The following is a 17841-nucleotide window of genomic DNA, read 5'->3' as shown; positions in this document are numbered from 1 at the left end:
ATTTGTCAAACTTCAGAAATCGGACACCAGTTACGATATATTTATTAAAGAACATAAATTTAATTGTGGGAAGGCAAACATTCCAATGTATGAGAATTAAATATTGTTCAAGACAAGATTCTTTAGTCAAAAAAATTCACCATTCTCGCCAAAACCACATGACCTGTGATGTATCGCTCAGCTGACTAAAGCTGGTCTATGTAGCCACAACTTATTAATTGTTACCTAGATTTCTCCTAGACCCCTTATCAGATCCAGACAAGATTAACATGGACATCTGAAAAGTATAACCTTCCAAACGAAAAAAAAAAAAAAATTCAAATCGGTCCAATATTCTTGGAATAATACGAAAGCATAAAGCCGCAGACGAAATCATAACCTCCTTTTTTGAAGTCAGTTAACAAAGAAGGGTGATGTTGAAAATGTCTGAGATTACTGCTTTTTGAAGAAAATGTAGTAGGAACGAATATATAAACTTTTTGCGGAATTCTAAGAATAAATCAAAATTAATTCAAATTATGATGGAATACTTCTGATTAGGAGGAATGACTTGTACAAGTGGATAGGGATGCCAATGTATTAATTTGCTCAATTGCAATAAAAAACATGCCAGAACAGCTCCAGACCAGTTGCAGTAATAGGTACTAATACAGATCTGCTTGATTCTAATTTAAAGAAGAATGTCTGGGACATCACTGTACTATTTACCCTCAACCCAATTTAGTACAAAGAAAAATGTTTTTATACATTGAAAGTAGAAGCCTTAGGTCTCTTTAAGGAACCTCTTCTTTTGCTCCACACAGTCTCAGGATGTGACTCTGACTCCATGTCAGGTATATTCAGAAAGGGTAAATCTTGAGCTTTCAAGTTGCTAAAGGAAAATCTCAAACTGCTTTCTCTGATCTCACAGCTTAGTAGTTTTCAGCTTGATCTATCCAGAAAAGGTCACCCAGATTGTAGAAGTGTTGCTGAAACACCTTTTTTGGTGGGAGTAACACGTAATTCTCTAGACATCTTACGATACAACCGCTATAATAATTAAGTAACCAAAACTCCTTCTTCAAAATTTAAAGCTTGGCAACTCTTCCACCCACAAGTGCAGTTGCTTCACAGCATCCATTTTGTGTTTATCCAAAAGTACAACAGTGGCTTAAGGAAAACATGAATCCAATTCAATGGGGATGTGTTATGAAAGAAGGTGGACTGTTCACAACATTTTTGTCATTTCCCAAAGCTTCTGAAGGAATTCTGCATTTAATGTTTTGTGACTACAAATTAACAGTAATTATGTGATATAGATGCCAATTAAAACCCAGACCTTTAATATTCCAAGTTTTGTTTGCATTGTTTAGGTGAAACATTTAAAAATTCAATTTCTGTGCACAGTTTCGAAGATAAGGATGATGATATTGAATGTTGATGCTTTTTTTTTTCTCTAGATTTTTACTGACATTACTATCTTTTCTTTAGATATTTTACATGCTTTTCAAAAAGATATCATATGTCAGTTTTTGAAGTACTAAATAAATGATGTTCTGCAATTTTTTTTGAAAATTCATTATAAGATCACTTTTTTTCTGTTATCATATTCTCATTCCAAAGCTAGAAATAGTAAGATTTCTTTCAGAAATGGAATAAAAGCTATTTGATTATTCAATAAATCGAATGTATCAATCATTTTGCAGTTCATATTTTAAAAAGAATACCATTAAAAAATCTTTATTTTAGTAGCTTATTTGTTCTGTTACAAATTACGTAAAAATTGAAATTTTAGCTTTTGATGTCAAAGCCATTGTTTGAACTTTTTTATTGGTTATTTTAGGGTATATATTGAAACAGTATTATTTTTAGAGCCTACAGTTTTTTCAGAACTGGAAAATTTTCATTTTTGACCGAGTTAAAAAGAACCTCCCCCCCCCCCCCCCCAATAAAATGTTGAATTGAACGACCTAAATATATCGATATTTTTAGAGCAATATATCGCATTTTTTAAAATTCTGTTATCGCCCAGCCCTAATTGTCTCATAACATAATATATTGAATATTCTGTTGAAGCAAATTTGCATGATATTTTATTTTTGATTATTTTGCTTTTGTTTAAATTAAAATGAATTTTGAGAATGTAACTTTTCAATTATGAACTTTTCAGATTGTGTGAATAAAGAAGATTTGAAAAAGCTGGGAATTATGCTGGTACGTTTGTATACCTTTGGGTTATCTTGTTTTCTCTTATTTCTACAGACAAATATTGCATGTAAATTCTTAAGCAAAATAGCCTAACAAAATTGTTGCAATTGTGGAAGTATCTAGTTTGTTCCTTGAATATTTTGGGGAATTCTTAAGCAAAATAGCCTAACAAAATTGTTGCAATTGTGGAAGTATCTAGTTTGTTCCTTGAATATTTTGGGGAATTCTCTGCCCTCCAAGTGTAAAACGCTGAATTTTGTCATTTTTTGAATTTTATTTAATTTTATCCCTGCTCAAGTCCAACTGAAACTGAACTAAATGTCCCTTCCTTGGACTTGATGACTGTCATTTTTTATTGTTCAAGAAATTGGAAGAAAGTTTTTAATTCCATCTCTATTTCTTTCTCTCCTTTCTTCTGCTTACTTGTGGTGGAGGTGCCTACTGCCTCTACAACCAATAAGGGAGTTTATGTGGGGGGAGGGTATTGAATTACTACAGCATCCCTTGCTCTGGAAATCCTATCAGCAGTATTGTACTTCAAGTGTGCTATGTTGTTAATGTGCTGGAAGAATTGCTCTGATTATAGACTATAAATTGGTGTGTAGTATGTGTAGAATTACACTTTTTGCTGGTTGATGAAGAAACTTTATAGTAAACTGTACAAAATATCTCTTTACACATTAATGTATATGCAGTCAACGCTATTGAGAACGACCTCTCAACACAGCGACCCTTCCATAATGATGACGGGTTCATTAAATCTCATTTGCTGTTCCACATTTGTAATGCAATTTTAACATCCGTTAGAATGCCCTAACTGAACGAATCATTCCAATAAAAGTCCAAAATTAAGTTTCAACTTTCTTAGTAATTCTCAAGACTATATATTCAAACACTAATATTCTATTCATCAATTGTATGTTTCTAAAGGTTAAATATTTGGATTGAAAGATTATTAAATGATGAATGGTTGATCAGAATCGCATACTAACAATAGACAGTATGAAATAATATATCTCAAACACAAGACAGAAGCAAGCCATAATCTCTAATTTAAAAAATAACCGATTTTCAGCCGATTATTTTCAGTGTGATTTCACTACATGAGTTTGTCTAAATGTAAGCAGTATTCAGCTGCAAAAATTAAAACTATATATTATTAACAATTGCAATCATTTATTATTTGTTTTTTAAATCGCTGGTAAAATTGAAGCATAAGTTGTAAAATTTATTCTAGTATTTTTATACGTAATATCATGTACAGGTTTAGGGACTGATTTTGTTTCAACGATAAGGGTCGCTATAGCGAACTTCAACTGTACTATTATAATATATTCTGCAAGTTTGTAAAAATTCTGAGGGACAATCAGTTGTTATATATAGCAGCGAATTCGATTTGCCGTGGTTAACCACTTTGAGTTTAATATTGTTCCAAGCTCTATACTTGTATGCTAACAGAACACATTATGATAGTATATTCACCAATATGGTTTACTATTAGAGTTCACTGCTTTTGCTGGAATGATTCCGTGCCACAGAACTTGGTTTGCATGAAATTATGATGTCAAGGTGATGGAATTGGATTGGACAGCGAAAGTTTGTAATCTAGATTTCAATTTCGAATTGAGAGATGACCATAAACTCTTCAGTTGGCAAAACTAGGAAAAATTGTAGCCTCCATTTATCAAAGGAACTTCAGATAAAGCTTTGAAAACTTAAAACTTGATGGCGTATGTATACCGAATTGTTAGATGCCCAAAACTTTCTATGTCATACCAAAGCAGTGAGAAGATGCATTACACTAAATAAAGATGTGTCTGCTACTTTTGTGGTTTAACCAAGAGAGATGGCTTTATTAGAGTTACAGAGTCGGACAAGAATACAGAAATCTTGCTCCACTATGTAACAATAAGGCCAAACATTGTCAATAGTGACGAAAATATTCAAACTCATCTGCCTAACTGTGTTTTGTGGCTTGAAATGTGGTGTGGTTACAGCTTGAGGGCTTGAAAACCAGGGGAATTCATTCAGCAACATCTTTTGTTTTGAGGTGTAAGTTGTTTAGGTGGTTGCAAGCTAAATTTATTACAAGAAATGCTTTTATTAAATCATTTTCCTAGATGTATCTAAGGGGGAATTCAGAATCCAGGAGAATTCATTCAGCAACATCTTTTGTTTTGAGGTGTAAGTTGTTTAGGTGGTTGCAAGCTAAATTTATTACAAGAAATGCTTTTATTAAATCATTTTCCTAGATGTATCTAAGGATTGATATGAAGCAGTAACAATGTTATTTAATTTTGACACGATATTGATCAATTTTAAGTATTGTGTGATACTTTAAAATGTAGTTGAACATTAAAATGATTACTTTCAGTGTGTAATCTATAAGAGCTCATTCAAGGTCGGCATCAAGTTACGAGAGCCACACTATACTCACACATGCATGCACATAGTTTTATAAATTTTGGAAGTAACTGTCATTTTTCAAAACAAGTCAAATGCATTATGATTACGTGATAGTTTTTTTTCAGGCAAATTTAGTTAATGTTGCTGAAGTAAATCCTAAAGCTGATGAAAATATTTGTAGTCTCCTTAACTGTGAAGCTTCTGTTACTTACTATAAATCCCTCAACTTGCCAGTTGCTGAACAACGTAGTCAAGTTCTTGAAGAGACAGAAATTCAGGACATTTCAAAAAAAGTTCTAGAATTACTTCCAGAAGCTACTGTTCTTTCTGATACAGAGTTTGAAGTATGTCAATTTGATTTCACTATGTTATGATTTTTATATAAAATATTAAATTTTGCAAAATGTTTATGTTTCGACAAACATTTATTTTTTTTTTAAACAAAAAAATGGGATCAAATACACAATTTAGGATCTATTGATATTGTAAGTAAGTTTTAAAAGAGATGTTTTGAGCTAAGATGTTTTGTTTAATAAGCTCATTGTAAAGTGTTTTAAAAACCCTAATGCAACTAATAATATTGTGTCAGATATCAAAAGAGGCTAACTTTTACTGAACAAAAATATATGTTGAAATTTGTTTTTATTCTTATTGTTCATATACAAATTCGGTTGAAAACATTTAATTGTATTATAAATGAGAAAAATCAGCATAATATTTGCTGCATCTCAATCTTTCTTCTATGCAACTGATTAAAAAATTAAAGAAAAAAAAGAATCAAGAATGACCTATAAGAATATTGAAAGAATAATTTTGTTTTTATAAGTATACTAGTGGTACCCGCATGGCTTTGCAGGTAGTAGAAAATTAAAAGATCATTTGGTTCGCCTGTATATTTACAAATAATGGATGATTAATTTCTCTCCAATTTGCTATATTCATTTGCTTGCCCATGTTACGGTTCCACGTTATGATAATTTTGTAATTTACTCATCCTCGTTGTGATAATTTGCTCAGTAAAATTTTCTTAAAATTGAAATAAAAAAAGAACAGAATCGAAATTTTCGAAAAAACGCTTTGAGGTGCACACCCGCATGCTACAAACTAATCTTGTACCAAATTTCGTGAAAATCGATCAAACAATCTAGGCGCTGTGCACATCGCAGACATCCAGACAGAGAGACTTTCAGCTTTATTATTAGTAAAGATAAACACTGTGCATTTTAAACTAAACTGTATGTTTGTTTTATTCATTCAGGAAATAAGAAGCAATTTAAAGAAAAAGGACTCTACTCCATGGCTGATATGTTTTACAAACAGTAAGGGGGACTTTTCTGAAAATAACTTGGACTTGAAACGTCTTGGAGGGTTTCTTTCAGATGTCAATGTTGGTCAGTTGGATTGCTTCAACTTCCAGTCAGTTTGTTCATCTTTGTATGTTAAAAAATATCCTGCATACATTCTATTCAAATCTGATGATAGTTATGAGTATCATTATGGTAAGTTGGTTTTCAACTATCCAATTTGTTTACCAGTAGATTATTTACATTTTTTAAAAAAACTGTTGTTCTTTCTTTCTCTTTATTTCCCTTTTATTTTTTAAAAAGTCTTCTTTTAAGTACTTTATAATGGTTTATAGGAAGTTTCTATTGTAGTGAATTTAAATATTTTCATAGCAATTGTGTAAATTACTGATTAGAGATCAATTCTTTAGAGTTTATATCTGAAACACTCTTAATACAGTAATAATTATTATGTGTACCAATTTTATTAAATATAATTAAAGCAGAAATAGTTTTTAAAGATCTCTATGAGGTGTGGCAATTTAATTCTGTGAATTCAGTTGCGGCATGCAAACCAACAGCAACTGATTGCATGCACCTGTTTAGATATTTCCTTCCTCTGTTCTCTCAGTCCAGTTGCAGTGAAGTTTTCATGGTCATCATGTTAATTAGAGTCTTGTTCATATTTTATAGTTGTTGCAGAGACAAGTTTTTTTTTAACTCTGTCGCAGAAATGTCTGACTCAGTTTTTAAGCAATGTTCTGTGATCCAATTTTTGGTCATAAGTGGTGAAAAACCTGCAGAAATCCTACAAAAGTTATGGCAAATGTAAGGAGATGAGTGTTTGTTGCAATCACGTGTATTTGAATGGACGAAACAGTTCAAAAATGGTCGTGAATCATTGCATGACAATCCATGGTAATGAGCACCAATTCTCACACACGCAAATGTAAATGTCGACTGTTTTCAAAAACTTTCTGTCTGACAGCCACCTAACCCTTTGCATGCTTTATCATACAAATTAAAATACAAATAAACAATTTGGAAGACATTACACAAAAATTCGAATGTGTGAAAGATGGAGCCTTGATTGTGAGGGGGATTGTGAGGGGGAAGAAAATTATCCCAACGTTACCAAATCCACCCTAAAGCCTCGACTTAGCTTCTTGTGACTTCTTCTTTTTCCCTAAAAGGAAGAGTCATCTCAAGTTAACCCACCCTGATGGTGTAGACACCGTCAAGGTAGGGGTGTGCACCTATGGCTCATGGGGCAGACTGCGCCATTGAAATTTTTAGGGGGAGGTTGTTGTTTTGAGGGGTAATTTTTTCAACTTTTTTGGGGGGTCTTGCTTTTAGGGGACTGGGGGCTCTTCGCAGTATTGAGAGAGGATGCACCTTTGCTCTTAAGGGAAGTGGGCACCCCTGCGTCAAGGGGGCTTTGACTGTCATCTAGAAAGGCCTAACATTAGACTATCAAGGCTGCTTCTAAGCATGGGAGAAACATTAAAATGCTGTTCTGGATTCGGAGGGAACTACTGTGAAGGCCGTTAATAATGTTTGTTTCTAACTTCATATGCCTGTGTTTTATTCAAGAATTCTCAGAACCTAATTGCCACACTCGTACAGGTTTATGCCTGGTAGTAGAAACGGCACAATCCAGAATCTGTGACATACACATTGCAGATTCTGGAGAAAGTCTGCAGACTATTTCTTAGGCAGAAAAGTAAAATCTAAAATTTTTTAAGAGAAAAAAATCTTAACTTTTAGCTAATGATGATTTGTATCATATTTTCAAAGATATTATCCACAGGTTGTATACTTGCATGTACCTACCTGTATTAGCATCTTATTTTTAAGCAATTCTTAGTGCCAATATAGATTTCACGATGTTGGTTTATTCTGCAGACCAGTTTTTTTAATTTTAAGTCTCTATCACAGACTGCTGAAAAAATATGCTTTATAGATGTTACGTTTAAAATTGACTATCAATTAACTTTGCTTTTAGGCTTTTTTTTGTGCTAAGTTTAACATCATTTGCATATGTTATAGCAACATGTAATAAATTACAAGATGACATAATAGAGATGTCAATGCAACTTATAATTTTTTAGGGAGGCTAACAGTTTACGATGTTGCTAAATTTGCCCGTGAAGCATTATCTAGCCAGGTACATACACTGACACCTCAGCATTTCCCCAACATAGTAGATTCTGATGAAACATGGTTTATTGACTTTTTTGCTCCTGTAAGTTTGACTTTTTAATTAATTTTTTTAATAAGGCACTATTTGAATGAACACATTTCTCATTGTTCTGCTGCATTACAGTTTTAAATTTGCTTACATTTTGACATTTTACAACTAAAAAATTTTTATGGTAGAAATTTAGTACTTTGATTATTTTCCAAATGAAAAGTATGGTTTACTTATTCAGCTTTGAAAGCTAATTGCAGTACAGATGTATTATTAGTGGGGGTGAAAACCATTAATATTGAAATTATGGGAATGAGCTTCTGAGCAATGTTTTAGATTCTTTAAAATGTCATGATTCCATTTCATATGTCATGTTACAAACAAAACCCTTAATAATTTTTTCACTTATACGTTTTCACTCACACATTAACCTTCTGAGCTTAAAAATATTTTGATAGGCTATGGAATTAAAAAAAAACAGTAATTAGTAAATCACCAACTTTTTTTTTACTTCCAAAATTTCCATACTTTAGTGGATAAAAAAAAAATGCTTGTAAATATTTCTTTTTAGATTACTGGTCCACTATGCTCAGACAAGTTGTAAAAAAATGCAAAAATATAAGAATAGCTTTTTCAACAAATATATTGTTAACATTTTTGTAGTGTGACATTTTTTGCATTTCTCTTGAAGTTAATTGACTGAGAAAGTTTAATTTATTGCACAGATCAAAAATAAGTGAGAAAAGAAATGAAGTTTTGATCCTTTAATAAAGTAGTACTGTGCACCTAGAAGCAAAGGGGTGTAAGTGAAAAAAGTAAACTCGTAGACAACTAGTGCAAGTGGTACGTGAGATACTTGTCTTGTGGCAAGAAATGTTAGAAGTGGCCTTGCAGTGCATATGGTACTATTTAGCACGCAATAAAAGGATTCAAAGAAAGCTCCTTCATCATATTGCACTCATTTTACTAGTTAATTCAAAGCCGAATGACTTCAAGTTAATTCAAGGCCAAAACAAGAACTAATTTTGCCTTTAATGATACTTACCAGGCAACCACACGACTTAAGTAATTATGAAAAACGTTTAAAATGGTTGCATTTGAAAGATCATATTTAGACATTTTTTTGACCCGTGAACTGTGTGCCCTCATCTTTTATTTTTACAGTTCGTTATTGTTATAAGTTTTTTACACTTAATGTCTGAAGATGCTTTTTATCCTTTGTGTATGGCCGAAAGAACAAACCATCAAGTACGGGAGAAAAGATAGTTAATAAAGCAACTGCTCAGTGAGCATTATATAAATCAAATCGTAATGAATATACACATTCTGACACCAAGCATCTTAAAACATTTTCTTTTTACTTATTTTTTTAAACAAAACGATTCAAACACTTGATAGTTTATTGAATTTTTTACCTTTTCAATTTACAAAGTTTGAACAGAACAACGTCTGTCGGGTCCTCTAGTCTAAATATATAAAAATCTTCTGTGCGGACGTTTTTCACCATAAGGCTTTTAAACGGCTAGACCAATTTTGATCAAATTTTTTGTGTGTAATTAAGTTGTGGCAAGCATAGTTTCGAAGCGCGATGGATCGAATCGGAAACGTTTTTGTAAATTAATAATTTAAACATAGGATGGTCATATCTCCCAAATGATTGATATTTATTTTAACCTATTGTTGAGCGAGAACTAAAATAAATATTTAACCCATCCTGTGATACATTTTAGAATATAGTACTGGAAGGTTCACGCAAAACGTGTGTGTTCTGTCGTCGTATTGAACCATGTGACCGGACCTAGCAACATTTGTTTCTCGGCTGAAATCCATCTGAGTTTTATCACCAATGTCAAGAATACTGTAAGGATTATCTAACTAATCAGTATATTATTAAAGGAAAATGTGATAGAATTTAAAGAGGAAACAAATTTTATTTTCTTCCAGATAAATTACAACGAAGTAGTTGTGTACACAAAAGATCAGGGATATTTCGATAATTGGGAATCTGGCGATCTTTCTTCATTGGTGTCAATTTTTGGCTCCAGCGCCTGCGCGAGAGGTATTTTTCTTTGCAAATGAAAACAAAGAGATCGGAAACATCTATTTACATAGGGTTACTATATATAAGCAGGGTTACCAAAATAAAATTATTTACGCCAAAAATGAGACGACCACTCCAGATTCCCAATTATCAAAATATCCCAAAAAGGTCAGTGCAGTTCTTTACCTTTGGTGGAAAGAACAAATTAGGCAATATATGAAGTTTAAAAAGCTTTCGTTCAAAAGATCGGACTGCTAATCGGTTGGAGTTGTCTTCGCCCACTGATCAGCTGGATTACAGTAACGTGGTGGGTTGGTGACCTTGGCTATAAACAACAGAGTTGCTTTATCTTTTGTTTACATTTTAAAGCTATTGTTAATGTAATTTATTGTATTTATTGTTTATTTGGCGAAATATTTCAAATTGCAAAGAACTGTTTTTCATTTTTAAAGAGTTTTTAGTCATTTTAGTTGAAGAATGTGTTTATTTTACACCGGGAGGGAGGGGGGGGGAATAAGTGATGTTCGCTTATTCAGAGCACTGTTTTTACCTTTATCATTTAAGCGTTATCCTTTAGATTGTTTTATTCTTTTTCATATGGACGATGTTGCAGCAGGATTTCCTGTTTGTTCCAGATGGGTATAGTTAGTTTTTTTACTCTTAATATCTGAGGACGCTTTTTTTTATCCTTTGAGTATGGATGAAGGAACAAACCATCAAGTACGGGAAAAAAAATAGTTAATAAAACAACTGCGCAGTGAGCGTTAGATAAATCAAGTTGTAATACATATACATATTCTGACACCAAGCAGTTTAAAACATTTTCTTTTTACTTATTTTTTTCAACTTCTTGACAAACACTTGATATTTTATTGAAATTTTTTAACTTTTCAATTTACAAAGTTTGGACAGAACGTCTGTCGGGTCCTCTAGTTATTAATACAAAAAAAAATCTATTTAAAATATTTAAATGCAGGTAATTATGCAAAAAAGAGGAAAAAGAGATCAATATAAAAAATTTTGAGGAATGGGGATTTGACATACTTCAGGGTGGCGACAGATCAGGGAGATCAGGGAAAAGTCAGGGAACTTTATTAATCAGGGAAAAATCAGGGAATTTTGAAAAAATAACAAAAAATCAGGGAAAATTGATTTTATGAAGAAAAAAAAAATATATTTTTTTTGCTCTACAAAATTAAGTACTCTAATTCCTTACGCATTTTCCGCCAATTATCTGTTCAAAAAAAAAAAAAAAAAGTAAAATTAATGAGGCACGATTATACACTGCCGCATATTTGTGCATCTTTTTTCCTCAATGTCAAAGTATTGAATCTTACTTATTAATCACAGGATGAACTTCCTAAGATATTTTCTGTGTCTGTTAGGTTGTTTATTTTACCTAGCTTGAAATTTCCTTTTACGCTTTCAATGCTACGTAAATAAACAACCATACAGGCAAGGAGGAAGCTTTCATTAATGCCTTAGCTCCTTTGACTTTATTCCATTGTCTTGAAGTAATTAAGTACTGTAATCACGATTTCTAGAAGAAATCTTTGGTTTTTGAATTAATACTATAAAAGCTTAAAAGTTATTACTTCTTTATGTTTTTAATTTAATTGCTAAAATTGAACTTTCAATAAAAAAAATTTTGGTTTTTGCCGTTATACTATTTGTTGTCATCGCAGATTATAAAGGTTTTCTTTTCTACAGACTTAAGTAATTCTTTAATTTTATAACCAAGTTGTGTTCTCCTTTTATGTATTTTGATATTAACTAAATGCTTTTTTTCTTTTTTTTTTCCTTGCATTTCAAAGTTGTTTGTTACAAAAGCAATCTAAGATTTTTTTCGTTACATACTGAAATCATTTGAAATAGAGTTAACTTGTGTACTTAAGTAAATATCTTTATGTTTTTATTGTTAAAATGTTGTATTCATTCATTAAAACCTATGTTCTTGATTAGAGAAAAGCTCTCTAGGAATGGATGTCAAATGGTTTCATCTGTTTTGCATAAATATGTCAATTAGTTATATAAGAATAACTACATTACTTCTATTCTTTCACTATTACTTGTTATTCTTGCAACAATTATTATACTATTTGAAAATTTAGTTCAAAATAATTTAAATTGCTTTTTAGTTCTATCGTAAATACACATATGCTTTTAAGAGTGATTTTAATAGTTTCTTAAAATTCTTATACTAAGTGGTTTCTGGAAGTAAAGTTTTTTTTTTTAAATTTTCTATTATCTTCTCATGTAGAACAATTTAATATACTGTTTTGTAGGGTTTTTTTTTCCAAAAAAATTGACTTGATATGTTTTTTTTAACCATTTTATTAAAAAAGGAGCATTTTTTAAAAATATATCTTTAGTTCAACAACTTAACACAACTTAAAACATTTAAAATACTGCATTTTATACAAACATACAATGGATTTCAAGTAGAGCAAAGAAAGAAAACCATTATCATTTGTAACGTAAATCAGGGAAGTTTGGTGAACTTAATCAGGGAAAAGTCAGGGAACTTTTTTCCACTGTTCCTGTCACCACCCTGTACTTGGCAAAAGATGAAATGCAGAAAAACGTTAGGCAAAAGCTTTTCCAAAATATAAATAATCAATGATTGTAAATAGTTGTATTAAATGTAAATAGATTTCAGATTGTTTAAATTTGTTTTAAAATATTTTTTGTATATAAGTAAACTTATTTTCTTATTACATTATTCTTTCAGGAACAGGAAACTCATTCTAAGTATCATTTTTATTTGGGTTTTTAAACTGTATGCAGTATGTGAGTACGATTCATTGAAATCATTGATAATAATTGGTGCAAAAATAATGAGAAAAAATAAACTATGTATTGTTTACTTTTTCACATGAAAATAATTCATAAAACATGTCCTATATATGTCCTACATTTTTCGTGGAAAATGTCCTATATATTACAAGTCGGCCACTTCTACCCCTATTTACCTTCTCACATCAAATGCTTATTTTTCCGAAAAGCAACAAAAACCACACCTACATACACATCGCTCTAGTTTGAAAAATGTTTGGTGGATCTCACCTTAGGGTTTAGGGGACTTGCCAAGAGATAGATAGAGAGAAAAGGTGGTTTGAAATCAATTTGCATTGTTTTTACAATTAAAAAAAACTAACAAATATTTCGGGTGACGGTATTCCCCCGCGTCCTCCTCCCCAACCATACTACACTTTTGCAAGTACATGTTTTACTTTTTCCTTGAATATCAGGAGAGTTAACTGACCCCCTTAAGTTGTGGGTCTGCTTTCATCACCAATAATAAAACTTAAATTTAATCTTTTTTTTTAAAGCTGTCGTTTCTCCGGAAAAACTTTCCACTTGATGAGCTTTATGGTGGTTCTTAACTTTGACACACACAAGTAAAGCAGGGGTGCCTATTTCCTCCAAGAGCGATTGTGCCCCCTCCCCTCACCCAATAACTGGAAGGCTCCACAAAAAAAGCCACCCGCCAGACGAGAGAAAAATATCCCTAAAAACAACCCCCTAAAAATTTTATTGGAGCAGTCTGTGCCACGACTCCTCCCCTCCCCTCTCCACCGGTAGTTACCCCCGAGTACAGTATTTTTTTAAAACATCTTTCATGCACTTTGGTTGAAGACCAAAAATGGCAGTGAGATGTCTTTTTAGATGCAGATGTTGAATTCACATCGTACATTCCATTTTTGAACGGTACTCGACTCGCTAAATTTGTCGACTTTACATAAAACTTGTTTTATTTTTCAAAATTAATGACGAGCATTAAAATTCAAGGTTGAACAAATTTATAAACTTCGAAAAATTTTTACTTGGTTTTAATCATAATTTAACCCAGTTTATCGTTATTTTGTTAAAGTAAAGATGTCTAACTGACAAAATAGTCCTACATTGAGTATAACCCATAATTTTAATGAAATTATTAATTTAATTAAAAAAATTGGCAACTTTAATACCTTCTCGTTGCGTGAAACCTGGACAAATGTATAAAGTCAAAAGTCATGAATTACAGCATAATATTGCTCAAATAACGTCATAACATGAAAAACTGTTGCCATTAGTGATTGCTTCATTTTTCAAAATTAATGACAAGCAAAAAAAAACATAATCAAAAATGAGGATTCTTATGGTATGAAATTTAGGACTTCTTGTTTTCCCCTCCTAATTGCATTTTAAGGCTGGAAAATAAAGAAAAAATTAGTCTTAACCTTCTCCTTAAATAATGTTATTTTCTTCTTTTTTAAATTACATTTTAATTATTTTAAATGGTAGAGAACTTGACGATTTGATAAAAGACAAAAAATAACTAAAAACAAAAAACACAAAAATCATTGTTTCATTAGACTCCTTGTCTCACAGTAATGTTCAACCTAGGAAGAACCATGGAGTGCTCTGTAGTAGGAAATATGCTGACCATCCATGAGGACGAGATGCCTTCAAATGGTACACAGGGTTCGTTCGTACGTTCCTTCAAAACTCCTCCAATTTGGAAAAAATTTTTGTAGGGCCCTTTAGATTCCTAATTTTGGTTTTAACTCTTTCTGAACTCCTTCTTTTTTAGTTCAAGACTATATAATCCTCTACGACAGTGACTTAAAAATACTTCCATCAACAACTTAACATCGTCACAAGGGCAAAGGTATAAAGACGATTTTGATGTAGTAATTTCGTATATTTAATTTCTTTCATAAAGATATGATTTACAAATTAAGCATAGAAGTCGTAAAAATTGAAAGGTGAAAATATCATTAGATGACTAAGACATTTCATAAATGTAGTAAAACATGCTTAAATGGTGCTTGGCTGTTTTTTCAAGTTTTATTATTATTGCTTTTCCTTCCGCCACTCTCTCAGCAGTGGTGTAACTACGTACCGCAAGACCCCCATCATGGGAAGGGGAAAAGGGACAGAATCGGAAGGGGCCCAAAAATTTTAAGCTTTGTTTTCATCAATTTTTTTAACTTTTCCGCAAATCAAACTTGGTTTCAGAAGCTTACATTGGTTCTGAAGCCCCCTAGAGCCCCATAACCTCTTGACTTAAGGTCCTCGATTAAGATAGCAGGGGTCCTAGGTCAAACACCTTTTTAAGGCCCTCTTGCAGCCAAACACTGCAATTTTTGCCATTTTTCAAATTTTCGTCTATTTGTCAAAACTTTCCCCAGACCCTCTGAAATAATGGATTTTCTATATCCCACTTAAAGGATCACTTTCCTGTTATCCTTCCCACTTCAAAGGTGAATTTAAAAAAAATTTAAATAAAAGCAGCGGGAGCATTGAAAAACGAGACAAAAACCTGAGAGCTGTATCAGTAAAAAAGGCACATACGGGGGCAAATGGTCTGTTTCACCTTAACAAAAATGCCCGGACCACAAAAGGGGAAAATGTACTTGCAATAGCTCAGTGCCCCGTCAAATCTAAATCCAGCTCTGTAAGTGAGTTTAGAACTTTTACTTCTATGTTAAATATTTTAATGCGTGATAACATATACAGTCAATTTGCGATAACTCGAAGTCCAATAACTCAAATATTACTGTAGCTTGAAGTTTTTATCAAGTTCTGATCCCTTTGTCTTTAATTCCATGCTAATTATTCTCAATATCTCGAAGTTAACTTCCTTTAACTCGAAGTTTTTTTAAAGATGACTCAAAATTTATTTTGAAGGAACAAAGAAAAGAAATAAAGAATTAAGTAATTCTATGAGGGAAATATTCTTTCACCTTCACTTGGCAAATCCTGCACAATAAACCTCTAAAGCAAGGAGAACACATGTAAAGCCAATGTGCGATAAAAGAGTTACACGTGCAGGAGCGAGTATAGCTTGTTTCCTTTTGTTGTACTGTACTGTTTGCACTTAGACACATTGCTGAACTACAAATCTGCTTTTAAGCTGTCAAGTAGTCAAGTCAACTGATAGTATCCCATCCGAATGTTTTCAACTCCCACTTGATGCTTTAAAAGTATCCTAGGACTATGTAATGAACGAACAAATTTCTGTTCAAAGCAATGTTTGATAAGAGATTTTTTTTTTTAAATATCTTTTTTGGTAAGTAAAAATTAAAAAATCCTACGTAAAATTATAAATTTGTTTTCCAACCTATACAAACTCTTGAATTTATAGAATTATAGTGTACATTAATTATGTCAAGTATATATCGCTGCCTCAGAGCAACAGTAAGAAATCTAATCCCAGGAGTAGCAGTAATCGTTTGATTTTCGTATTCAATAAGCCAAATTTTTGATAACTCGAATTTTTTTCACATTAACTGCAACTTTGACTTATCGAAGTTCCACTGTAGTTAAAGTTATGGCCTGAAGAGATGTTGAAAAAACACTGACAAATAGCTAGCAAATTGCCAATGTAGCTCATTTTGAATTTCATACATAAGAATTTTGATGTTTGATCTATTTTTATTGCTTGTCATTAATTTTGAAAAATAAAGCATGTAACAATCACTAATGACAACATTGATTCAAGTTCTTCATTCGGCAAAGAAGAATTCAATCGGCAAATATAGGTTTCGAAGGAGACTTTGAGAGCTGAAGCAAAAATGTCAAAAAACCTCTGAGCACAAATGAATATTGACACGAGAATGATAACACTGGAGCTTGAGGTAAACAACACGAATTTCGCTGAACAACATTGCAAACCTACTGAGTTTTTTAAAAAGACTTTAGCTTTGCTGCAACAAAGACTACATGGCACATACTGCCAGATTTCTTCCATGGTATAAAGTTCCAACACTGGTCTAAAGTTGTACAGTTTTATGGTATTAAATTTGCACATTTTTTAATTACATTAATTTTTTAAAATCTAATTGATGAGTTATATTGAATTTTGAACTATATTTTCAACTACATACTCTTATCTTAATGAAAAAAAAAGTTAGGGTTAAATTGAGTTAAGATGTGATTACAATGATATCAAAAACCTTTGAACCTATGATTTTGTTCACCAGTATATGTTTTAAAAATAGAATGTACTAGTTATGTACTTTTTTTTGTAAACATTCTGTGCTTTTTTACTTTAGGGGCTTGATCCAAATTCAACAATTCTTTCATTTTGCAATGCATTCATTCATTCTAAGTTCTCTTATTGGACATTTTTTATTCTTTCAGTGGTGTCCCCCCTGCATGCAACTTCTTCCTGAGTGGCGAAAAGCATCCTATTCTTCTGGTCACTTTGTAAAGTTTGGAACTGTTGACTGTACTACTCATGAAGTACTTTGCCGACAGGTAACTTGTTTTTGTAGCATTGTATGTCCCAAATGTTGTCTGATATGTGTCTCAAACAGTTTCATAGGTAGTATTACTAACTAAATACATAAAACCCTTGTATTTTTCCTTCCTGCTAATGTTTTTCATTTCCCCTTCCTTCACTTGTATTTAAAATAAATGTTCATGGTGCTGCTGTTTCTCAATACTTGAAATAAAACTATCTAACGCAGCGGTCCCAACCTTGTTTTGACTGTGCCCCATCAAATCACTTCAAAAAGAATGATACACCCGGCTCCGATAGTGATAGCAAAAAATTTAGACTTGCTTTTGTAAACTTCAAAGCCTATGTGGATAATTCAAATACTTATTTAAATTTGTTTTTTTTTTTTTTTAAATTTTCTGTGTGTTTTAAATTTAAGCATATTTTACTCCAAAATTTATTATATTTGCAGTGGCGGCTCGTGGAAGGGGCCAGAGGAGGGCCGGGCCCCCTCACTTTTTTC

The 17841-nt window shown here is 32.1% G+C and overlaps 1 protein-coding gene across 1 annotated transcript in view; it reads left to right on the top strand.

The window, feature by feature from the left end:
* LOC129230726 (dnaJ homolog subfamily C member 10-like) overlaps positions 1–17841 on the top strand; it is a 116118-nt gene that overhangs the window by 40449 nt on the left and 57828 nt on the right. The window contains exons 7-11 of the mRNA XM_054865149.1: positions 2150–2193; positions 4719–4937; positions 5852–6092; positions 7988–8121; positions 17240–17356. Coding sequence (XP_054721124.1) covers positions 2150–2193; positions 4719–4937; positions 5852–6092; positions 7988–8121; positions 17240–17356 — 755 coding nt within the window. The remainder of the gene's footprint in view (positions 1–2149; positions 2194–4718; positions 4938–5851; positions 6093–7987; positions 8122–17239; positions 17357–17841) is intronic.

Source organism: Uloborus diversus, chromosome 1 (assembly GCF_026930045.1).
Source record: "Uloborus diversus isolate 005 chromosome 1, Udiv.v.3.1, whole genome shotgun sequence".
Classification (NCBI taxonomy): domain Eukaryota; kingdom Metazoa; phylum Arthropoda; class Arachnida; order Araneae; family Uloboridae; genus Uloborus; species Uloborus diversus.
Note: the sequence above shows the minus strand (reverse complement) of the source record. Positions and strands in the feature narration are given on the sequence as shown.